This window comes from Pseudoliparis swirei, chromosome 9, assembly GCF_029220125.1.
Source record: "Pseudoliparis swirei isolate HS2019 ecotype Mariana Trench chromosome 9, NWPU_hadal_v1, whole genome shotgun sequence".
NCBI classification, from domain to species: Eukaryota; Metazoa; Chordata; class Actinopteri; order Perciformes; family Liparidae; genus Pseudoliparis; species Pseudoliparis swirei.
Window position 1 is genome coordinate 27,865,891 of NC_079396.1, and position 25,693 is coordinate 27,891,583.

The 25,693-nt window shown below is 51.3% G+C and overlaps 1 protein-coding gene across 3 annotated transcripts in view; it reads right to left on the minus strand.

Moving 5' to 3' along the window:
* The window catches only part of znf512b (zinc finger protein 512B), a 44,121-nt gene that overhangs the window by 17,117 nt on the left and 1,311 nt on the right, over positions 1 to 25,693 (minus strand). For 2 of the 3 annotated variants that reach the window (XR_008832784.1, XM_056422532.1), the window contains exons 1-3: positions 25,565 to 25,619; positions 24,012 to 24,149; positions 647 to 726 (exon numbers count right to left, since the gene is read on the minus strand). Coding sequence is in view for 2 of the 3 variants with exons in the window: in XM_056422532.1 (XP_056278507.1) it covers positions 647 to 726; positions 24,012 to 24,149; positions 25,565 to 25,616 (270 nt within the window). In the remaining variant the exon portion in view is untranslated. Of the gene's footprint in view, positions 1 to 646; positions 727 to 24,011; positions 24,150 to 25,564; positions 25,620 to 25,693 lie in introns of those variants that run through there. The other variant, XM_056422533.1, reaches the window with a different exon arrangement.

Consider the following 25,693-nt stretch of genomic DNA (forward strand, 5'->3'; position numbering starts at 1 on the left):
CTTCCATCATGCAAGAGGAAATGACAGCCCTGGTCGGGCAATGACTGTGTTTACCTGAACGCTCACGACCCGATTATTATGAACATTGTGAATCTGGTCAACATCAGATTAGAGTTAGGACTCAATGGAGCATGTTCTATGCTTCATGTGTTGAAGCTGCATTCTCTCTCCTGACCACCAGGGGGCTCCTCTGGTTGTATAGAAGTCTATGCTTCATGTGTTAAAGCTGCATTCTCTCCTGACCACCAGGGGGCGACTCCTCTGGTTGTATAGAAGTCTATGCTTCATGTGTTAAAGCTGCATTCTCTCTCCTGACCACCAGGGGGCGACTCCTCTGGTTGTATAGAAGTCTATGCTTCATGTGTTAAAGCTGCATTCTCTCCTGACCACCAGGGGGCGACTCCTCTGGTTGTATAGAAGTCTACGCTTCATGTGTTAAAGCTGCATTCTCTCTCCTGACCACCAGGGGGCGACTCCTCTGATTGTATTGAAGAAAAAGCCCACATGCACCGATCATCGCTAGAACTGTACATGTCGTGCATATTCAAAGGGGAGCTGCCTACTCTGCCTTTATATATATATATATATATATAAATATAAAAGAAAAGATGAAGCCCACTAAGATCCAAAAGGCAGCCTCACTCACAGGGACGCTTCTCAGTTCCTGCACTTCTGCTTTAGGGCGACCTTTCCTCCTCCCCTCTGCTGGCTCATCACACACCGGACCTGGGAGGGAGGGAGGGAGAGAGAGAGAGAGAGAGAGAGAGAGAGAGAGCAAAGCATTCATGAGTGAGCAACTGCTTCATATTCATGGCAGATGAATATTAATTAATTCCAACTTTGTATTTTCTCGATGTTCGTCGTTTCTTGACATTTCCCATAGCGTGCACAAATCCCCCCCCCCCCCCACACACACCCCTCCCCCGCTTCAGTAAAACACTCTTTTCAAAACCTCCACAAATCGTATGTCGGAGCTGAATCCGGACGTAGAAAGGAGCGAGGGCGGAGGAGACGAACCGCCACCGGCCTCTGAACCTCTGACACAGCAGAGCAGACAAGGAGACTGAGAGAGACAAGGAGACAAGGAGAAAGAGAGAGAGACAAGGAGACAATGAGAGAGACAAGGAGACAGAGAGCGAGACAAGGAGACAGAGAGAAAGAGAGAGAGACAAGGAGACAAGGAGAGAGACAAGGAGACAGAGAGAGAGACAAGGAGAAAGAGAGAGCAGACAAGGAGACAATGAGAGAGACAAAGAGACAGAGAGAGAGACAAGGAGACAGAGAGCGAGAGAGAGACAAGGAGACAGAGAGAAAGAGAGAGAGACAAGGAGACAATGAGAGAGACAAAGAGACAGAGAGAGGGGAAAGGAGACAAGGAGAGAGACAATGAGAGAGACAAGGAGACAATGAGAGAGACAAAGAGACAGAGAGAGGGGAAAGGAGACAAGGAGAGAGACAATGAGAGAGACAATGAGACAATGAGAGAGACAAGGAGACAGAGAGAAAGAGAGAGAGACAAGGAGACAGAGAGACAAGGAGACAGAGAGAGAGACAAGGAGAAAGAGAGAAAGAGAGAGAGACAAGGAGAAAGAGAGAAAGAGAGAGAGACAAGGAGAAAGAGAGACAGAGAGAGGGGAAAGGAGACAGAGAGCCAAGGAGACAAGGAGAGAGACAAGGAGACAGAGAGAGAGACAAGGAGACAGAGAGAGAGACAAGGAGACAGAAAGAGGGCAAAGGAGACAGAGAGACAAGGAGAGAGACAAGGAGACAGAGAGAGAGACAAGGAGACAGAGAGAGGGCAAAGGAGACACTCTCCCTCTCTCGCTCCGTTCCTTCCATACGGCGCCACTTGAGCGAGAGAGGAGGGGAAGATGGAGGAGACACGGGAGGAGACAGAGGAGGAGACACGGGAGAGACACGAGGAGACACGGGAAGGAGACAGGAGGAGACACGAGGAGGAGACACGAGGAGGAGACACGGGAGGAGACACGGGAGGAGACACAGGAGGAGACACGGGAGGAGGAGACACGGGGAGGAGACACGGGGAGGAGACACGGGGAGGAGACACGGGGAGGAGACACGAGGAGGAGACACGGGGAGGAGACACGGGGAGGAGACACGGGGAGGAGACACGAGGAGGAGACACGGGGAGGAGACACGAGGAGGAGACACGGGGAGGAGACACGGGGAGGAGACACGGGGAGGAGACACGAGGAGGAGACACGAGGAGGAGACACGAGGAGGAGACACGGGAGGAGACACGGGAGGAGACACGAGGAGGAGACACGGGGAGGAGACACGGGGAGGAGACACGGGGAGGAGACACGGGGAGGAGACACGGGGAGGAGACACGGGGAGGAGACACGAGGAGGAGACACGGGGAGGAGACACGAGGAGGAGACACGAGGAGGAGACACGGGGAGGAGACACGGGGAGGAGACACGGGGAGGAGACACGGGGAGGAGACATGAGGAGACACGGGGAGGAGACACGGGGAGGAGACACGAGGAGGAGACACGAGGAGGAGACACGGGGAGGAGACACGGGGAGGAGACACGAGGAGACACGGGAGGAGACATGACGAGGAGACACGAGGAGGAGACACGGGGAGGAGACACGGGGAGGAGACATGAGGAGACACGGGGAGGAGACACGGGGAGGAGACATGGGGAGGAGACACGAGGAGGAGACACGGGGAGGAGACACGGGGAGGAGACACGGGGAGGAGACACAGGAGGAGACACGGGAGGAGACACGGGAGGAGACACGGGAGGAGACACGGGAGGAGACACGGGAGGAGACACGGGAGGAGACACGGGAGGAGACACGAGGAGGAGACACGAGGAGGAGACACATGGGGAGGAGACACGAGGAGGAGACACGGGAGGAGACACGGGAGGAGACACGGGAGGAGACACGGGAGGAGACACGGGAGGAGACACGGGAGGAGACACGGGAGGAGACACGGGAGGAGACACGGGAGGAGACACGGGAGGAGACACGGGAGGAGACACGGGAGGAGACACGGGAGGAGACACGGGAGGAGACACGGGAGGAGACACGGGAGGAGACACGGGAGGAGACACGGGAGGAGACACGGGAGAGACACATGGGAGGAGACACGGGAGGAGACACGGGAGGAGACACGGGAGGAGACACGGGAGGAGACACGGGGAGAGACACGGGGAGGAGACACGGGAGGAGACACGGGAGGAGACACGGGAGGAGACACGGGAGGAGACACGTGGAGGAGACACGGGGAGGAGACACGGGGAGGAGACACGGGAGGAGACACGGGGAGGAGACACGGGGAGGAGACACGGGGAGGAGACACGGGGAGGAGACACGAGGAGACACAGGGAGGAGACACGGGGAGGAGACACGGGGAGGAGACACGGGGAGGAGACACGGGGAGGAGACACGGGGAGGAGACACGGGGAGGAGACACGGGGAGGAGACATGGGGAGGAGACACGGGGAGGAGACATGGGGAGGAGACATGGGGAGGAGACACGGGGAGGAGACATGGGGAGAGAATGCAGCTTTAACACATGAAGCATAGACTTCTATACAACCAGAGGAGTCGCCCCCTGGTGGTGGTTTACTTCTCTAAACTCAAAGCAGGCAGAGCTCACCCCTCAACTCAAGTCTGCTAGTCTATACTCATTTTTGTACAGATACATTTACACCTGTGTGTGTGTGCATGTGTGTCTGTGTGTGTGTGTGTGTCTGTGTGTGTGTCTGTGCGTGTGTCTGTGTGTGTGTGTGTCTGTGTGTGTCTGTGCGTGCGTGTCTGTGCGTGTGTCTGTGTGTGCGTGTCTGTGTGTGCGTGTGTGTGTGTGTGTGTCTGTGTGTGTGTGTGCGTGTGTGTGTCTGTGTGTGTGTGTGTGTGTGTGTGTGTGAGCCTCATAGTCTCCGCCTGCTTCAAAGAGGCTTCTGATGACGGTAACTAAGACAAGTCGGTCTTATTCCCATAGCAACAACAACACATCTTTCCCCCAGAGCACAATTTATTAATTACTCCTTATCTTTTCATTCTTCTGGAGCGCGCTCTATTTCCTCCTGCGCCGCCTCCCCCAGCTGCTACCAGACGAGCTAACGGAGAAACGAGCTAACGGAGGATATAGATAGAGATATATACTTTATTAATCCCCAAGGGGAAATTTGATATGAATACACTCGTGTCCACGCACACGCCCCACAGGCCGCCCACGGTTTGTGTGTACTGGTTTCTTTGGTCGTGTGGATGCCGCGCCGCTCGTCAGGTCTCACCCCCCCCCCCTCACTACGGGTCGACGACGAAGTAGAAAAAAAGATTACGTGTAATCCGTTGGAGAGCGTTTTTTTTGTTTTTGGCGCCGCTCCAGTGAGAAAACGGAAAGAAGACAAACGAGGGGGAGGAGGAGGAGGAGAAGGAGAAGAAGGAGGAGGAGGAGGACCTGCTCTTCTATCAATCTCTCCTCTCCTCCTTCTCTTCCTCTATATCTGCAGCCAAAAGCTCGTTCTACCTGACCAAAATTCAGTCTTCCTTCTCTAACCCCAAAAAACTCTTCTCTATCTTTTCCACCCTCCTTGATCCCCCCTGTCCCCCTCCTCCTTCCACCCTTTTGCCGAGCCACTTTGTCGACTACTTTACAAACAAGATAGACGACATACGCTCCTCCTTTACTAATCCATCTTCTATCACCTCACCAACACCAACTTCTTCATCCCCCTCTCTTTCCTCTTTCACCCCCTTGTCTCCCAATCAAGTTCTTAGCTTGGTGACCTCCGCTCGACCGACCACCTGCGCCCTTGACCCCGTCCCGTCTCCCATTCTCCAGGCTGTTGCTCCTGACCTTCTGACCTTCCTCACCCATCTTATTAACAGCTCCCTCTCAACTGGCTGTTTCCCTCTGAAGGAGGAGAGAGTCAACCCTCTCCTGAAGAAACCACCTCGACCCGTCTGAAGTCAGCAACTACAGACCGGTCTCTCTTCTTCCTTTTCTCCAAAACTCTGGAGCGAGCTCTCTTGAGCCAAGTGTCCTCCTATCTCCACAGTAACGACCTTCTTGACCCTCACCAGTCTGGATTCAAGGCCGGCCACTCGACAGAGACTTGACTGAGCAGCTTCACACTGCTAGAGCAGCCTCTCTCTCCTCTGTCCTTATCCTTCTCGACCTTTCTGCAGCATTTGACACCGTGAACCACCAGATCCTTATCTCTTCTGTGTCTGATCCTTGTCCTCTCACTATGGGGTTCCTCAAGGCTCTGTCCTGGGCCCCCTCCTCTTCCTCTCACTACTGGGGTCCCTCAAGGCTCCGTCCTGGGTCCCCTCCTCTTCTCTCTGTACACAAATTCTCTCGGCTCTGTCATTCGTTCGCATGGCTTCTCCTACCATAGCTATGCCGATGACACCCAACTGATCTTCTCGTTTCCACCGTCCGAAACACAGGTGGCGGCGCGAATCTCTGCCTGTCTGACCGACATCTCTCAGTGGATGTCTGCTCACCATCTGAAAATCAACCCTGACAAGACCGAGCTACTATTCCTTCCAGGGAAAGGCTCCCCCACCCATGACCTGACTACCACCTTCACCAGCTCTGTATTGGCCCCTACCCTGACTGCCAGGAACCTCGGGGTGACACTCGACAGTCAACTCTCCCGGACGGCCAACATCACTGCGACAACGCGTTCCTGTAGGTACATGCTGCACAACATCAGGAGAATACGGCCTCTTCTTACTCAGAAGGCGGCGCAGGTTCTGGTCCAGGCTCTGGTCATTTCACGCCTCGACTACTGCAACTCCCTCCTGGCAGGTCTACCTGCTAAGGCCATCCGACCCCTGCAGCTCATCCAGAATGCAGCAGCTCGACTGGTCTTCAGTCTCCCGAAATTCACCCACACCACTCCGCTCCTCCGCTCTCTCCACTGGTTACCGGTGGCTGCTCGCATCCGCTTCAAAACACTGGTCCTGGCGTACCGTGCTCTAGACGGATCGGGCCCCGTCTACATCCGGGATATGGTCACACCGTACACCCCGGCACGTTCGCTCCGCTCGGCAACAGCCAATCTGAGAGATGGCGCGGCTGTGTCCAGACGCCGTCGAGGTAGCTCCGCGGAGATTGTGCGCTCTTTTAGTTTTTGTGTTTATTTTTAATGTTTTCTTTGCCACAAACACATCGGCACTAACAGCATACGACCGCAGCACACTTTTGGACATAAACTTTTGCGCAAAACAAGGGTTTTTGTCCACTTTTTCCATCGATCCAGCGTGGCCGGCGGAGATTGTACGAGCGAACCACAACAACAACAGTGGAGCCGCTACTACGGGGGGACGACGAAAACATCGAGGGAAACGGAGCGGAATTGAACAGACTGAGAGTTCAAGCCCACCGTCCACCTCTGCCCAGCATCCTTCTTGCTAACGTCCAGTCTCTGGAAAATAAGATGGATGATGTTAGGGCAAGGATCAGATTCCAACAGGACATGAGGGACTGTAACATCTTTTGTCTGACGGAAACATGGCTGACCCGCTGGTGCGGATCGAGTCATATGCCCAACCGAGTCCTTCTCTGTTTTCCGTGCAGACAGAACGGAAGAGTCTGGTAAATCTAAGGGTGGAGGGTTTGCTTCATGACTAACAACAAGTGGTGCGACCCCAAGAACATTAAGACTCTTTCTCGTTCCTGCTCCGAACCTGGAACATCTGACGATCTCATGCCGTCCATTCTACCTTCCCGGGAGTTCAGCTCGGTCATCACCACAGCCGTCTACATTCCAGCACAAGCGGACACCGCGTAGCACTATCGGACCTACATGATGTGTTATGTCGGCATCAGAACAAGTATCCCGGCGGCTGTGGTGGTGGCTGGGGACTTTAATAGGGCAAACCTAAAAAGTCATGCCGAACTTTCACCAGCACATTACGTGTGCTACCAGAGGAAAGAACGTTGGACCACTGCTATACGCCATTCAAGAGAGGCTACAAGGCTGTCTCTCCTCCGTTCGCAAATCAGACCATGCCGCCATTTTTCTGCTTCCGGAGTACCGAAAAGATCGCGCTGGAAGCGGTAGTGACGAGGAACGTGAAGCGGTGGTCTGACCAATCAGAGGCTGAGCTACAGGACGCTCTGCGTGTCGTCGACTGGGACATGATCCAATCCAGTTCCAGTGACGCGTCAGCGTTTCTTGAAGTAGCAATGAGCCTCATAGCAACGCTAGCGGACACCATCGTCCCACGGTAAAAGTTAGGGTCTTTCCTAACCAAAAGCCGTGGGTTGATAGATCCATCCGTGAAGCTGTGAACGCCTGCATTGCTGCCTATAACTCCGGTCTTGTATCCGGCAACATGGACGAGTACAAGGCAGCGGTCTATGGACTGAGGAGGGCGGTGAAGGAAGCCAAGAGGAGGTACCGAGACAGAGTGGAATCACAGATGGAGCAGCGCGACACCAGGCGCCTATGGCAGGGGCTACGGACTATCACAGACTACCAGAGCAGACCCCGCAATGGTGAGTGCCGACGCATCCCTAGCGGACGACCTGAACTCATTTTATGCACGGTTTGAGGCTAGCAACAACAGCGCTAGCTCATGACTAACAACAACACCGTTAAGCGTAGCCGAGGTGAGTTCTACCGCTGGGGATGAACACACACTCTCTGTGACCGAGCACAGTGTGAGGAGGGCTCTGTTGAGGGTGAACACCAGGAAAGCTGCAGGTCCAGATGGCATATCTGTGCGAGTACTGAAGACCTGTGCTAACCAGCTAGCTCCAGTGTTCACCACAATATTCAACCTCTCCCTGGCTGAGTCCGTGGTCCCCGCCTGCTTCAAGAGATCCACTATTGTCCCTGTGCCCAAGAATGCTTCTCCAGCATTGGCCCTCACCTCGGTGGTCATGAAATGCTTTGAGAGGCTGATAAAGGACTACATCTGCGCCTTCCTCCCTTCCTCCATGGACCCGCTGCAGTTTGCTTATCGCCCAAACAGATCCACGGATGATGCTGTCTCCCAGGTACTGCACACCACACTCTCATCTGGACAGCCAGAGGGGGCTATGTGAGACTGCTGTTCATTGATTATAGTTCAGCTTTCAACACCATAGTCCCTCCAGACTGGCCGGCAAGCTGATTGAGCTGGGACTGAACACCCCTGTGTGCTTGGATCCTGGACTTCCTGACCGCCAGGCCACAGGTGGTCAGGGTGGGCAGACACACCTCCAAATCCCTCACCCTGAACACAGGATCCCCAGGGTTGCGTCCTCAGCCCCTACTGTACTCCCTGTACACACATGACTGTGTGGCCAGGTTCAGCTCAACACCATCATCAAGTTTGCGGATGACACAGTGGTGGTGGGCCTGATCTCCGACAACGACGAGAAGGCCTACCTGGAGGAAGTTGCTGATCTGTCACTCTGGTGCCAGGACAACAGCCTCATCATGAATGTCACCAAAACTAAGGAGCTGATTGTGGACTTTAGGAGGGTACAACAACAGAGGACGTACTCACCACTGGGGATTAACGGGACTACTGTGGAGAGGGTGAGCGGGTATAAATACCTGGGAGTCCACATCACCGAGGATCTGACATGGTCAACAAACACAGACACTCTGGTGAGAAAGGCAAGGCAGCGCCTCTACCACCTCAGGCAGCTGAGGAAATTTAAAGTTTCCCAGAGGATCCTTCAGTCCTTCTACTCTGGAGCTGTAGAGCGTCCTGACAGGAAGCATCACAGCCTGGTTTGGCAACTGCTCCGCTCAGGACAGGAAGGCTCTGCAGAGAGTAGTGCGTTCGGCTGATGGCACTATTGGAACTACACTCCCCACCCTGCAGGACTTGTACACCAGGAGGTGCAGAACCAGAGCTGGCAGGATCATGAAGGATCCTCACCACCCCAACAACAGACTGTTTCAGCTGCTGCGGTCAGGCAGGCGCCTCCGTAGTCACGCTGCAAGAACAGAGAGACTGAGACGGAGTTTCTTTCCTCAGGCCATCAGGACTGTGAACTCCGACCTCACCAGGACCCCCACATAGACCCACACAACTGCCCCTCTTAGGCACACACACACACACACACACACACACACACACACACTTACTGTAAATATTGTGTTGTTTTTTTATTGTAAATAGTGTGTACTTGTTGCCCTTGCACATTCCTGCTGAGCATTGCCACTTTCATTTCACTGCACACCCTGTGTGTGTATGTGACAAATAAAACATCTTGAATCTTGAATCTTGAATCGTCTTGTGCCTCCTGCACCTCGAGCTCATCACTCTACATCCAGACTGTTTGCTCTCCTGGCTCCTCAGTGGTGGAACGAGCTCCCCACTGACATCAGGACAGCAGAAAGTCTCTACATCTTCCGTCGGAGACTGAAAACACACCTTTTCCGACTATATCTGGATTAAAACACAGATTAGCACTTCAGTGGCACTTAGATAGCACTTACTTATGGTACTTTTGTAGTTCGACTATGTTGAGGAAATGTTACTTCCTGTATTCTTGTTGTTCTTAGTTTGTACTCTAGGTTGAAATGCACTTATTGTAAGTCGCTTTGGATAAAAGCGTCTGCTAAATGACATGTAATGTAATGTAAAGGAGGAGGAGGAGAAGAAGAAGGAGGAGGAGGAGGAGGGAGGCCACGGCAGGTTGGGTCTGGATTGCGTTTGTTTACACATTAATGTGACCGAGAGACGGGTTTTATTTTTTCTATTGTTGTTGTTGTTGGAGAGACACGAGGAGACACGGGGAGGAGACACGGGGAGGTGACACGAGGAGGAGACACGGGGAGGAGACACGGGGAGGAGACACGAGGAGGAGACACGGGGTGGAGACACGGGGAGGAGACACGGGGAGGAGACACGGGGAGGAGACACGGGGAGGAGACACGAGGAGGAGACACGGAGAGGAGACACGGGGAGGAGACACGGGGTGGAGACACGGGGAGGAGACACGAGGAGGAGACACGGGGAGGAGACACGGGGAGGAGACACGGGGAGGAGACACGAGGAGGAGACACGGGAGGAGACACGAGGAGGAGACACGGAGGAGACACGGGAGGAGACACGGGAGGAGACAGGGGAGGAGACACGGGAGGAGACACGGGGAGGAGACACGGGAAGGAGACACGGGAGGAGACACGAGGAGGAGACAGGGAGGAGACACGGGAGGAGACACGGTGGAGACACGGGAGGAGACACGGGAGGAGACACGGGAGGAGACACGAGGAGGAGACACGGGAGGAGACACGAGGAGGAGACACAGGAGGAGACACGGGAGGAGACACGGGAGGAGACACGGGAGGAGACACGGGAGGAGACACGGGAGGAGACACGGGAGGAGACACGGGAGGAGACACGGGAGGAGACACGGGGGGAGACACGGGGTGAGACACAGGGTGAGACACGGGGGGAGACACGGGGTGAGACAGGTGGGGAGACATGGGGGGAGACACGTGGGGAGACACGGGGGGAGACACGAGGAGACACGGGAGGAGAGAGACACGGGAGGAGACACGGAGGAGACAGGGAGGAGACAGGAGGAGACACGGGAGGAGACACGGGAGGAGACACAGGAGGAGACAGGAGAGACACGGGAGGAGACACAGGAGGAGACACGGGAGGAGACACGGGAGGAGACAGGAGGAGACACGGGAGGACACGGGAGGAGACACGGGAGGAGACACGGGAGGAGACACGGGAGGAGACACGGGAGGAGACACGAGGAGGAGACACAGGAGGAGACACGGAGGAGACAGGGGAGAGAGGAGACAGAGACACGGAGGAGACAGAGGAGGAGACACGGAGGAGACACGAGGAGGAGACACGGGAGGAGACACGAGGAGACACGGGAGGAGACATGGAGGAGACACGGGAGGAGACATGAGGAGACAGGAGGAGACACGGGAGGAGACACGGGAGGAGACACGGGAGGAGACACGGGAGGAGACACGGGAGGAGACACGGGAGGAGACACGAGGAGGAGACACGAGGAGGAGACACGAGGAGGAGACACGGGAGGAGACACGGGAGGAGACACGGAGGAGACACGAGGAGACAGGGAGGAGACACGGGAGGAGACACGGAGGAGACACGGGAGGAGACACGAGGAGGAGGAGACAGGAGGAGACACGAGGAGGAGACACGGGAGGAGACACGGGAGGAGACACGGGAGGAGACACGAGGAGACACGGGAGGAGACACGGGAGGAGACACGGGAGGAGACACGGGAGGAGACACGAGGAGGAGACACGGGAGGAGACACGAGGAGGAGACACGGGAGGAGACACGGGAGGAGACACGGGGAGGAGACACGGGAGGAGACACGAGGAGGAGACACGGGAGGAGACACGGGAGGAGACACGGGAGGAGACACGGGAGGAGACACGGGAGGAGACACGAGGAGGAGACACGGGAGGAGACACGAGGAGGAGACACGGGAGGAGACACGGGAGGAGACACGAGGAGGAGACACGGGAGGAGACACGGGAGGAGACACGGGAGAGACACGGAGGAGACACGGGAGGAGACACGGGAGGAGACATGGGAGGAGACACGGGAGGAGACACGAGGAGACACGGAGGAGACACGAGGAGGAGACACGGGAGGAGACACGGGAGGAGACACGGGAGGAGACACGGGAGGAGACACGAGGAGGAGACACGGGAGGAGACACGGGAGGAGACACGAGGAGGAGACAGGGAGGAGACACGGGAGGAGACACGGGAGGAGACACGGGAGGAGACAGAGGAGACACGGGAGGAGACACGGGAGGAGACACGGGAGGAGACACGAGGAGGAGACACGGGAGGAGACACGGGAGGAGACACGGGAGGAGACACGGAGGAGACACGGGAGGAGACATGGGGAGGAGTCATGAGGAGACACGGCGAGGAGACACGAGTAGGAGACACGGGGAGGAGACACGGCGACGAGACACGGGCAGGAGACACGAGGAGGAGACACGGGAGGAGACACGGGAGGAGACACGGGGAGGAGACACGAGGAGGAGACACGGGAGGAGACACGGGAGGAGACACGGGAGGAGACACGGGAGGAGACACGGGAGGAGACACGAGGAGGAGACAGAGGAGACACGGGAGGAGACACGGGAGGAGACACGGGAGGAGACACGAGGAGGAGACACGGGAGGAGACACGGGAGGAGACACGAGGGAGGAGACACGGGAGGAGACACGGGAGGAGACACGAGGAGGAGACACGGGAGGAGACACGGGAGGAGACACGGGAGGAGACACGGGAGGAGACACGAGGAGGACACGAGGAGGAGACACGGGAGGAGACACGGGGAGGAGACACGAGGAGGAGACACGGTGAGGAGACATGAGGAGACACGGGGAGGAGACATGAGGAGACACGGGGAGGAGACACGGGGAGGAGACACGGGGAGGAGACATGGGGAGGAGACACGGGGAGGAGACACGGGGAGGAGACACGGGGAGGAGACATGGGGAGGAGACACGAGGAGGAGACACGGGGAGGAGACATGAGGAGACACGGGGAGGAGACATGAGGAGACATGGGGAGGAGACACGAGGAGACACGGGGAGGAGACATGAGGAGACATGGGGAGGAGACACGAGGAGGAGACACGGGGAGGAGACATGAGGAGACACGGGGAGGAGACACGGGGAGGAGACACGGGAGGAGACACGGGAGGAGACACGGGAGGAGACACGGGTAGGAGACACGAGGAGGAGACACGCGGAGGAGACACGGGAGGAGACACGAGGAGGAGACACGGGAGGAGACACAGGAGGAGACACGGGAGGAGACACGGGAGGAGACACGGGAGGAGACAGGAGGAGACACGAGGAGGAGACACGGGAGGAGACACGGGAGGAGACACGGGAGGAGACATGAGGAGACACGGGAGGAGACACGGGGAGGAGACACGAGGAGGAGACACGGGGAGGAGACACGGGGAGGAGACACGGGGAGGAGACACGGGGAGGAGACATGGGGAGGAGACACGGGGAGGAGACACGGGGAGGAGACATGAGGAGGAGACACGGGGAGGAGACACGGGGAGGAGACACGGGGAGGAGACATGAGGAGGAGACACGGGGAGGAGACACGGGGAGGAGACACGGGGAGGAGACATGAGGAGGAGACATGGGGAGACACGGGGAGGAGACATGGGGAGGAGACATGAGGAGACACGGGGAGGAGACACGGGGAGGAGACACGGGGAGGAGACACGAGGAGGAGACACGGGGAGGAGACACGGGGAGGAGACATGAGGAGACACGGGGAGGAGACACGGAGACACGGGGAGGAGACACGAGGAGGAGACACGGGGAGGAGACATGAGGAGGAGACACGGGGAGGAGACACGGGGAGGAGACATGAGGAGGAGACACGGGGAGGAGACACGGAACCGTGAGAGAGAAACGGTGTTTATTCTCTGGAGGTGATGGCCGAGTAACAAACCGATCTCATGCGACACCATCTTAGATTTTGGATATCGTGACGCGGTGCACAAAGGTCAAAGGTCGCACAACAGTAACATTGTCATTAGTTTTATCATTTGTCTTTTCTCACGGCTCGACCACGCAGATGTTCACTTTCAAACCTCAAAAATGACGGTTGCAAATAAAACAAAAACAAGATGGCAACAACCAAAATGCCCAACGACATCCACTTCTTCTTCTACTCTTTCTTTTAAGGAGCAAACTCTGGCGCCGACCAATCACAGCCCGTTGTGCCACGTTCACATGGCAGAAGAAGAAGAAGAAGAACCCAGTCGTGCTGGCAGCTGCTGAATGATCTCAGATAACCTCCAACGTCTCCCAGCTACGCCTGCCCCTGAGCACACACACACACACACACACATTACACACACACACACATTACACACACACACACACACGTCGTTTGTTTTCCTCGACACACACTCTCACAGTGGGTCTTTGTCTGTGTTGGACAGACGGACACACACGCCGCTCGCCACGCCGACACGGCGTCCAGGGAGAAGGAGACGGGCACCACTTTAGACTCCTCCTCTTTTATTTAACCACGCAATGCAACGGTCAAACGGCGAGTTGACCTCACTGTGACGCCTCGACCTGAGAGTTTATTCATTGTGTTTTACTCCACACACACACACAAACACACACAAATACACACACACATACAACCACACACACGCACCTCTCTTTGACGACGTCCCCATAATTCCCTCCCAGTCGATTCCAGACAATGAGTACGTAGAAGCAGGGAGAGAGAGAGAGGCGGAGAGAGAGAGAGAGAGAGAGAGAGAGAGAGAGGGAGAGAGAGAGAGAGAGAGAGAGGGAGAGAGAGAGAGAGAGAGAGAGAGAGAGAGCAGCACCAGAACAGTCTTGTGACCCAGACACTGACTCTCTCCCTCCCTCTCTCCCCCCCCCCCCCTCTCTTTTTGTATCACGGTGTATCTACTTAAACACATGAAGCATAGACTTCTATACAACCAGAGAGTCGCCCCCTGGTGGTCAGAATAAATAAGCTTAAATCTTTTGGACAAACATGGATGACTGGTTGGTAGGGATTGGTATCGGGGGTTTTTTTCTGATACCGGTGCCTGAACCAATACTTTTTTTTCACAATTACAGCAACATTCAAATCTTCCCTTTATTTTTATTGTCATGTAGTTTTAAGGAAGAGCGACAGTGGAGGGACTCTCTCTCTCTGTTTCAGGATGGACAGACATGCAATAGCTGTGACAGAATAGACCCAAGTAGACAGCGTTGATCTGAGGATTGTAGCTTGTAAGAATAATATGAATCTTTGATTCTAGTATTACTTTTAGACAGAATTTCTTCACGGTCAAACTGATTTAAAGGTGTGTTTTGCTCACAGACACTAAATAACAGGGCATTTGTGATTCACTGCCTTCAGTGGGTGGCGCTCCTGTGCCGTGGCGAGGCCGGTAACCCCCACACAGACCTGCCTAGCGACGCTGAACCACACTCAAAAAAGGAATGAGCGTTGAGATTTCTCGCGACATAATCCGGTCGCAGAAACCCCCGACGGCGTCTTCAGAGCTGCATCGATCTTTACCGCCTTCCACATCGACCAGAGAGGCGTTGTATTCTTGGAAACATGATCTATTTCCCGATGCCCACTCATGGCTAATCGTATGTTTAGTGACATCCAACATGCGGCCGGTCGACTCCCAGAGCGACGGACGGCAAGTCTGATTTGAGAGAAAATTGGAAAAATAACCTCATGGATTATGGTGGAATGTGCCATGTATGCACTGAGGCGTGTTGTTGAACACACACATGGGGATACATCCGGGATAAACCTGCATTCTCTTTACTGCCCAGCAGGAGGCGACTCTGGTTGCGAGAGGAAGTTGGGTTGTATAGAAGTCTATGAGAAAATTACTATGAGCCTAGTTCTCACTTTATTTATTACCACAGTAAACATTGTAAACATCAGTTTATGGTGTTATTCTGTAGTTAGCATAAAGAAGGTTGTTCATTGGGGCGGGGCTACCGTGTGATTGACAGGACCGTTTCAGTGTGTTTTCATTCCATGAAAGATAATTCTATCATTTTGGTTGACAAAAAAAAAGTCTTGTTCAGTGTATTAAGATCCATCCTCTAGTTTCACTTCTAAAACAAACCCCAAGATGGTGAGGGGAAAGAAACGAAATGGTGATGGCGGAGGCCAGAAACCAAGATGGCGGAGGCCAAAAACCAAGATGGCGGAGATCAGAAACCAAGATGGCGGAGGTCAGAAACCAAGATGGCGGAGGTGAGAATCCAGTATGAGGACAGCCAGAAAGCAATATGGTGGGGGCCAGAAACCAAGTAGGCGGAGGCCAGAAACCAAGATGGTGGAGGCCAGAAACCAAGATGGTGGAGGTCAGAAACCAAGATGGTGGGGGCCAGAAACCAAGTAGGCGGAGGCCAGAAACCAAGATGGTGGAGGTCAGAAACCAAGATGAGGACAGCCAGAAACAGCCTTTCGGTATTTGACCGATCTCACAAAGGCCACAAACCAAGTTGCCGACGGACAAAATGGCGAGCCTTGGAAACGTCAGTCTACAAACCAATGACTGACGTTGCGGTGACTTCGTCCACTCGTTCTATACAGTCTTTGTATACACACAGTTAATATTCCAGCTCCCATTAAAACAAAAACATGTGTTTATGCAACGCCGCATATCATACACACACTAGCCAGCCGGACAATGCTCCAGCCTGTTTGCAGAGGCCTCCTTATGGGCGGTGACTCACCAACTCAATCTCTCCCCTCTCCCATTTCCATGTACTCCTTCTCGTCTGCCGTCACCCACAAGCCTGACAAATAAAAGTGTGACAACAACGACAAAGAACTCTCCCCACAAACCAGATGCAGCTTCAGGCCGAGACACCGGAATTTAATTGCACCCTAAAACTAAACACAGTCCGATCGAAAGCTCTTTGTTTCGATTTCACCCTTTTGGTATTTCACCGATCTCCGAGGGCAGAGAACAAAATAAAAACTATAAGAAATATGAGACGCGAGGAAGGGGAGCGGAGGCTGGCGAGCGGGGGTAGGGTGAGGACAGGCCGCGGGGACGGATGCACCGCTGCTCATAATACTGCCTAATAAATGAGACGAGAGAAAGATGAGGCGTCTGAGGGGAGAGCGTTTCAACTTCACGAGCGAGAGGAAGCGTGAGAGGGCAGTAGATTGCCGCCAAGGCAAATACGCAGGGTCAGCAGAGGGGCCTGAACTGAAGGTCCCGCAGTCAGAGTACAGAGGACTCTGGTTGGAGAACGCACAACAACAAAGTTCTCCTTGGGGATGAATAAAGTATCCATCTATCCATCCATCCATCGACCTACCTATATATCTATCCATCTACCTTCATATTTACCTACCTATCCATCCATATATCTATCTACCTACCTTATTTACCTACCTATCTATCTATATATCAATCAAACCATCTACCCACATATCTACCTACCTACTTATCCATCTCCCTACCCACCTATCTATCTATCTACCTTATTTAGCTACCTATCTATCTATCCATCCATCCACCTACCTACCTAATTTACCTATCTATCTATCTAATTATCTACCTACATACCTATCTATCTACCTTATTTACCTATCCATCTACCTACCTACCCATCTATCTATCCATCTACATATCTATCTATCTATCTATCTAACCATCTACCTACATATCTATCTACCTAATTTACCTATCTACCTATCCATCCATCTACCTATCTACCTACCTTATTTACCTACCTCCCTACCTACCCATCTATCTATGATTATATTAAACCTTTATTTAACTAGATGAGTCCCATTGAGATTTAAAATCTCTCTTTCGAGGGCGACCTGGCCAAGAGAGGCAGCAACATAAAAAAACACGTAGTTACAAACAAAAAAACACAGAACAAGACGAGTTAAAAGAAACTAAAAGTGAAGAGATGATGACATAACCGAGTTAATTTAAGAAAAATTGACATTTTTGTGAACCTGCATCCATTTATTTTATTTTATATTCACACACACACACACACACAGAGAGAGAGTCTATTTGCTTTAATGTTTGCAACAATGAGGCTGATTCCAGGGCTTTCCTAAAGCATTTGGACAGAACAACACTAGTTTCACTAAAGGTTGTTTAACAGCTTAGAAAAAGAAGGAAAGAACCGCAGAGCTCTAATAAGATGGAAGAAGTGACGAAGAAGATGAAGAAGAAGGAAGAAGAAAAAGAAGAAGTAAGGAGACGAAAAGGAAGAAAGAAGAAGAAGAAGGAAGAAGAAGAGGGTAGAAGAAAGATGAAGTAAAAGGAGGGAGAAGATGAAGAAAATTAAGGAAGTAGGAGGAAGAAAGAAGAAAAAGAAGATAAAGGAGAAGAAGAAGAAGAAAGTGAGAGCAAGAAAGAAGTCACTTTCGAGGACCAGTGGCGGTGGAGGTGACGGCTCCACCGCTTCAGGAGAGGAAGCTCTAACTCGCTCTGCAGCGCTCTTCGTTTTCCTCGCATGGAGAATCCCCCGAGGCTCATCAGGAAACACAAGAGAAGAAGACGAGTCCACGGTTTCTTCGTCGTTTTTTCGCAGGCCGGACGGGACATTGATTGATCAGCTTGAGGACTGATAACACAAAAAGTCTCAAACTTTTCCATGGCAACCGAATGCAAAACTTAAACACGACTCCCCAGACCGAGAATCACAACACACACACACACATACACACACACACGGGATAGACAAGCTAGCGTCGGGCTCCCTGTGATTAGTACCATAGCCGGTCTCCTCGTCATCAGCTCCGGAGAGTCGAGCTGATGATTAATAAACTAAAGAGATTTCCAGCTTTGGAAAGTAACGTTTGTTTTGAAGCGGCAGCACGTTTCAGCTGTGGAGCCGAGTCGATGGATATCTTTCACAGGGCGGGGGGGGAATGCAAATGTCATCGTAATCCGGTGGCCTTTTTAGTCTTTTAAGAAAATGTTAAATTGCTCGCGCTCCGCTTTGTCTCCATCGATCCTCCAGGCGGCGTTCCCCCCTCGAGGTTCTGGATGTTCTCAGATCTTAAAACCGTGTCACGTAAAATGTGACCCAAGTCAGCCCCTCCAGAGGAGAAGGGAAAACCCCGGTAATGTTCCAGATACGAGAGAGAGAGAGAGAGAGAGAGAGAGAGAGGGAGAGATGGAGATGGAGTGGGAGAGAGAGAGAGAGACTTTTCAGCAAAACCGAGATGATTCTTTGACTACAAACGCGATGGATTGTAGATTTCTATCGTGTGTAATCACATTTTATCTGGAAACATAATCCTTCACACATAAAAAAGCCCCCCAAAAGCCCACTGGTGTAATTAATGAGAGTCAAAGCGGATCAACTGTGAGAAAAGGAAACGAAAGTCTTAAGTTACCAGAAAAAGTCCCGTAAAGACCGGGACACCACGCCGTTACCTGCGAAAGCGTCATCTGAAAACACACACACACACACACGAGTGAATCTCAGCCAAGTGTGTGTGTTTCGTTTCCACAGATCAGCTCAAAGCCGCCATCGACTTCCCGCTGATTGATTTAAGCGCAGCTTGTTTATCGAGTAATAAATTGTGGACAAGAAGAAGAAAAAAATCCATAAAACATAACACTCGTCGAGAAGAAACAGAAACCTCCATCATTCAAACGCGACGCCGTCCCGCCTACGATCGATTCCCTGAAGAGCGACCGCCGGCGCGTCGGCCGGCCGCTCGTAAACAAAACGACGAGTTCTCTTGATCCCGTTTAAAATGTTCGTAAACGGTAAACGGGTGTGTTCTTGTTTAGCGCTTCTCTCGTCCTCCGACCAATCAAAGCGCTTTCACGCGACCACGACACCCACTCACGCCCTGATGGGAGGAGCTACGGTTCCACCTGCACATCAGGACTAGGGCTGGGCACCGGTTTTCGGTGTCACCGGTTCCTCTACGACCGGTGACGACCGGACAGAAACGCAATGCACATTTTGAAGCGTTGCGCACAGTCTGAGCACCGCTACCATTTAGAAAAAGTACCGGTTTAGCACAGGTATCGGAAACAAAAAAATTTACAAGCTCGTAGCTGTAGCTAGCGCTAGCTACGAGCGCACCATTTAAAAAAGTACCGGTTTAGGACCGGTATCGGGGAAAAAACAATTTTCAAGTCCGTAGCTGTAGCTAGCGCTAGCTACGAGCGCACAGTCTGAGCACCGGTACTGTTTAAAAAAGTACCGGTTTAGCACCGCTATCGGAAAAAAAACAATGTACAAGCTCGTAGCTAGCGCTAGCTACGAGCGCACAGTTTAAAAAAGTACCGGTTTCGCACCGGTGTCGGAAAAAGAAGAAAAAAACGATACTGATCCCTAATCAGGACTCGCTGACATTCACACGGCAACAGGAGCAATTAGGGGTTCAGCGTCTCACCCCCGAGGCGCAGCGACACGTGCTACGTATACTACCGTTCAAAAGGTGTGCAACTCCAGCCTTCTGGGTTGAATATTAACACGGAGAGAAAACAACTCCAAGCGCCTCGTCTGGTGCTGTGTGTGTGTGTGTGTGTGTGTGTGTGTGTGTGTGTGTGTGTGTGTGTGTGTGTGTGTGTGTGTGTGTGTGTGTGTGTGTGTGTGTGTGTGTGTGTGTGTGTGTGTGTGTGTGTGTGTGTGTGTCAGGGAATGAGGGCTATTTCACAGCAACCAAAACAACTGGGTCATATTAGAGCAGCTCCACTTTTCCAAGAGCCTCTATTAACAAAGTCCTGATGATCCTCCGGGTCCTGGGTTGAAACCTAATTCCCCAGCCTCGCTCTCTCCATCTAGAATCTTCCATCTCCATCCAGATGGCTCCGGGTTTCATTAATGTCAGCGCTTGGCAATACTTTGTTTTGTTTGGCCATCAGAGGAAAGAAAACGCTGTCGTTTCCAGGCCCTCTGTAGCCACTGATCAAATATAGATATATATATATTTTTTTTTTTTAAAGAAGCGACAAAGACAGTTAAGTGTGTGGCGTGTCAATCTAAATCATCGAGAAGCCGCGACCTACAACACAACTACAGAAATATATATATATATATATACACTCATTCAATAGTTGAATCGTAAGTGAGTTGCGGATTACAGTTTTTCTCCATTGCTTTGGCTCAATTCTTGAAACAGAAATGACATTCTCAAAACAACTCGTGCAAACCTCCAAACCACTGGGCACTTGTTCACAACAGATTAGAATTTCCCATTCCTTTAATCAAAGTGCAATTGTTTTAGAAACTCCTTGCAAATGACAAGTACAATTGCCTACAGCTTGCACACATTTCAAATGATTTAGCACATCTGTGCAAACGGTTTGGTACAATTGCCTTCAGTTAGCCCAATTACCAATGGAATACATCTTGCTGGTCTAAACTGACTGTTGCTTCTCAGTCAAGTGGTTGTTCTCTGCAAAACATCTTGGCATAATTTCTTTGTGTACATCATCACCTGCACAATAGTTCACTCCACTGTCAAAATCATTCAGACACATAATACCATGAACAATATCATGGTATATACTGTAATATGGATCTCTTGGATCATCTGCTTCATTTTCATGTGCAACTAGAACTTTACTAATCAAGGGGGATTTTCTCACATCCGATCACCAATCACACAGTAATTTTAGTTAGCTGACAGGTGCTATCCAGGAGTATAAATGCTTCCATCAAATATCTAGGGCTTGACAAAGTTCAGTAGAGTTTACAGTATGAACATGGAAGCACCTGGCCAGGTAAACGAACAAGGGCAACTGCCTGTTCGAGGAAGAGGAGGAAGAAGAAGAGGAAGAGGAGCAAGGGTGCATGGTGGTGGAGGGTGTATGAGCATCGGGCTCTAAACCAGAGGTCCCTTCTCCCGGCAATGGATGCTGCTTGTGCCGATGTCACGGCAGATCAGTGCAGGGGATGGTTGCGGCATGCACGGCGATTCTTACTGTCATAATTTCCATGGCAAGATAAGTGCAATACAGTATGTGATGGGAAACCTTGTTGGCTCCTCTTGAATGAATCTTTTTTCTGTTTGATACACATAGTATTCTGGAAAGAAAACATCTCCTACAGTAACCATTCAGTGTCAAAGGACTAAGCCAAGATTGAAATGTGCACATGAGGGATATTTCTATGGTCCACTGCCATACTGACAAAACATCTAAACATTTTGACCTGCAGTGTTTAAACAATGACGAAGGGACTTTTCATTTTGGGGGCACTGACGATTTGTATGAGAAAAGGAATTCGTTTTGACTGATGAGTTGTGTATTTTGGGAGAGATATGACCTTTTGCAGGTGTGCCAAAGTGTTTTGCTAAACCATCTAGGTTATTTTGGCAAATGTATTTAAAGCTTTGAGAATGTCCTTTTTTTCGAGAGAGAGATGAGCCACAGCAATCGAGAAGGAAGTTTTCATTTTGGGGGCACTGACTATTTTTATGAGAAAATGATTTGGGTTTGAAGCTTGAGTTAACTGTTTTGGGTGAGATATGACCTTTTGAAGGTGATCTATGTTGTTGTGCTGAACCATATATGCTATTTTACCAAATGCACTAAGAGCTTCGAGAATGTAATTTCTGTTTCAAGAATTGAGCCAAAGCAATGGAGAAAAACTGTAAAACAAAGTTTTACCGTCAAAGTGTAAAGTAAAGTCTTTGACTGCCGGTTATCGGACAATCGTCAGTTAATATATAAATATCTGACATATGACAAATACAATAAATAATGTCACGTGAACGACGGCGATGCTTCCTGGTCAACGCTCACGTCTGCAGGAGAGCTAGTTACGTTAGCAGCATAACGGCTAACGTGAAAAGGGGTTCCATTCAGTGACATTATGATGCGTTCAGGCTCCGCTCGGTTAAAAAAAAGAAAAGAAGAAGAGCATCAATTTTAACGTTATCTGTGGCTGTGTCTACTACCGGACACTTCACGAAGGACACTGCAATACAGAGCCCTGACATCTGTGGTGCACTGCGTGGCTGATGAGTCTGTATCAAATGGAACACTCACGTTAACCACTTGGCGGAAGTGACGGACGCAAATCTGTTACCCGCGAAACTTAAAGTGACAAAATGAATGCACTTCTTGCCCTCTTTTTATCCCTTGTTCACCCCTTTCTCCACCCCATGTGGAAACTGCGATACCTCCACCATCGCGGCAGGAGCCTCCGTGGTCGACCGCTTGTGCTACCGCTATCGTCCGCCATTGTTTTAGAAATAAAATGAAAAGCTGGCGAAAGGGCTCCTCCTCTTCCGCTACGTAGCCAAGATGGCGCCCGTTTAGGGCCAGTAGTGTCCATCGTTTTACATGTTTTGCCCGTTTCCATCCGGGTCCTTTCAGTGCACTGGATGCTGCTGGTTGTGTCAGTGTGGCGCCCGAAGCACTGAAAGGCAGTGCTCGAGTGCTCAAGTGTCCGAGAGGAGACACAGCCTGTGTCTATTTGGGTGTTGTAATATGCGTGTGGTGTTTTTACGTGATGGGATTTGCCAGCTGCAATTAGTCTGCACAATAAATCACCTCTGGCCAGATCCGCCTCAAGCTGAACGTCAATAAACCGCTTTGCAGCGCTTTCACTTTATACTTTAAATACATTCACTTTCATTTCCTTTATTATTTAAATGTCTTAAATGTCCTGCCCTGCTATTTTATTGTGTATATATTGTTAAAATGTTTGCTGCCGCATCAAGAAAATTTCCCCCATGGGATGAATGAAGTAAAATCTCATCTTATGTCCTGAACTCGATCAGATCGTTCTATTATTCATGGTCAGGGGTGCCAAAAAAAAAGAGAGTAAAAACATCTAAATTGTATACTTTTGACTTTATCATTTGTTTGTTTGTGTAGAAAAAATAATACAAATGATGAAGAAGTAAAAAAGATTTATTTTATTGATAATAAAATCGGAGTAGTTTTAATGACTAATATCATAAGCGTTGTTAAACACCTGTAATATTTATTTTCAATAATGTGAAAACTTCTTCGACAAACAAGCGTTTCGCCAAAAACATTTTTAAAATGTCAAGCTCACGTCACAGATAACGTTAAACTTGATGCTCTTCTTCTTTTTTTTTAACCGAGCGGAGCCTGAACGCATCATAATGTCACCCCTTTTCACGTTAGCCGTTGTGCTGCTAACATAACTAGCTCTCCTCATGCAGACGTGAGCGTTGACCAGGAAGCATCGCCGTCGATCACGTGACATTATTTATTATATTTGTCATATGTCAGATATTTATATATTAACTGACGATTGTCCGATAACCGGCAGTCAAAAACTTTACTTTACACTTTGACGGTAACACTTTGTATTAATCCGCAGCTCACTTACAATTCAACTATTGAATGAGTGTATATATATATATATATATATATATTTTAAACTACAAAGGGACATCCTCACAATATCGATATAACATTTTCCCCACCCCGCCCAGCACTAGCACGTCATACTCAATGTAAACAAGAGCTTTCCCCCGTTACCCGTGCGTAAAAACGACCCGCGTGTAAAACTCCGTTAGCTTGTCGCTCACCGTGTCTGCTGTGGTTCTCCGGGCCGGCCGTGGTTCTGACGACAGGCTCCTGGGGATGCCCGTGCTTCGGGGTCCGGCCCCTTGGCATCCCCGACGAGGACAGCTTCCCAAGCCTGGGGCCATTTGGGCTCTCCATGCCTGAGGGGGGGGGGGGGAGAAGAACACTCAGGTGAGATGTCTGAATAAATAAAAAAAAGTCTGTGGTTCACTCACACACACACACACACACACACCTGAGAGATTTTAAAGTGTTGTTTCTACGACATGAAATAAGTCAGTGAACGCCCCTCTTAGTCGTGCCCCCCCCCCCCCCTGGAAGCTGCGACGTTAGCTTCTTACTTAAAGTCATAAAAGTGGAGTTCGACCTGCTTTTCCCCCTCAAGAGATAATTTTCTAAGATTAAATACCAACTTCGACGCCGTCCTTTCGCCCTACGCCGCGCCTCCTTCCCTCCCTCCTTCCCGCCGTTGTCGTCATCACCGTTGGACTGAAGGTCGTCCGAGCTGAAAAGGCGCGCCACGGTAATGAGGGCGCGACCTTCCATGTTTCATTTTAAAATCAATACGCATGCTTACACACTAACTCCATGCTCTTCCCATTAGACGAGAGGTGAGTCAAAGGGGAGGAAGAGGAAGAGGAAGAGGAAGAGGGGGACGAAGCGACTCTCCTCGCCTCCTTTTCTTTGAGACGAAAGTAACATGCGACGCGTCCTTCGGGCCGCATTTTATTTTGAAAAATAAGTACGGCGAGAGACGGCGAGTTTGACTCGTGAGTTACGCACCTTAACTGAAAAGATGATTTTTAAAAACTGTTTTTAAAAGTCTCATTTTGTCGTAGCGACGATGAGTTCCGTGCGTCGCCAACGCCGCTAGCTAGTTGGTTGTTTTTCGGAGACCCCGTTGCTGCTGCTGCTGTTGTTGTTGTGGCGTTGGAAAGAGTCGCCACTTTCGTCAAATCTTAGTAATTATCTCATTACGTCTTCATCGCTGACCATCGCACACTTTTTTTAAAAACAAAATAAAGTCCCATGGTGGTCCACAAGAAAGGGGCGGGACTTAGCTTCTATTAGGAAACGTCATAGCGGCATCACCAATTGGAACCCTGCTTTATGTCACTTTTAGGGGGAGGGGGGGGGGGCAGCTACGGGAGGCCGGCTACTACCCAGCATGCTCTTTGGCATTCTCCTGGTGAATTACAACAACACACAATTACACGCCCCGCTACTCTCGTCGCGAGTTGCAGAAAACTCCTCCGCGTCGCCTTTGACACGAGACACCTTCCGGCTGCTCCTGCGCGAGCGGTTCCTGCTCCTTAAAGACACAGCGCGAGACACATTCACTTCGCGAGGTGCCCTTTAGTGCCTTTAAAAGTTTAAAAGTTACACACGTGACGGTTGCATTCCTACGACATTCACTCTTTCGAGTGTTGCGATGTTTATTTAAAAAATTGGAAACATTGTTGCAAACTGCTGTGAGATTCTACTTCCGACGTTACTACACAACAACAACACCAGACACAACACAGTCACACACACACACACACACACGCCAAACCTGCGAAGTGTTTTAGCTCCCGCACGTGGCACCGTGCCATGTGTGCGCGCATGCGCGCGCGCGTGCGCGCGCGCGTGCGTGTATGTGTGTGTGTGTGTGTCAACCACAACAAGGTTACAGAGTTGCCTT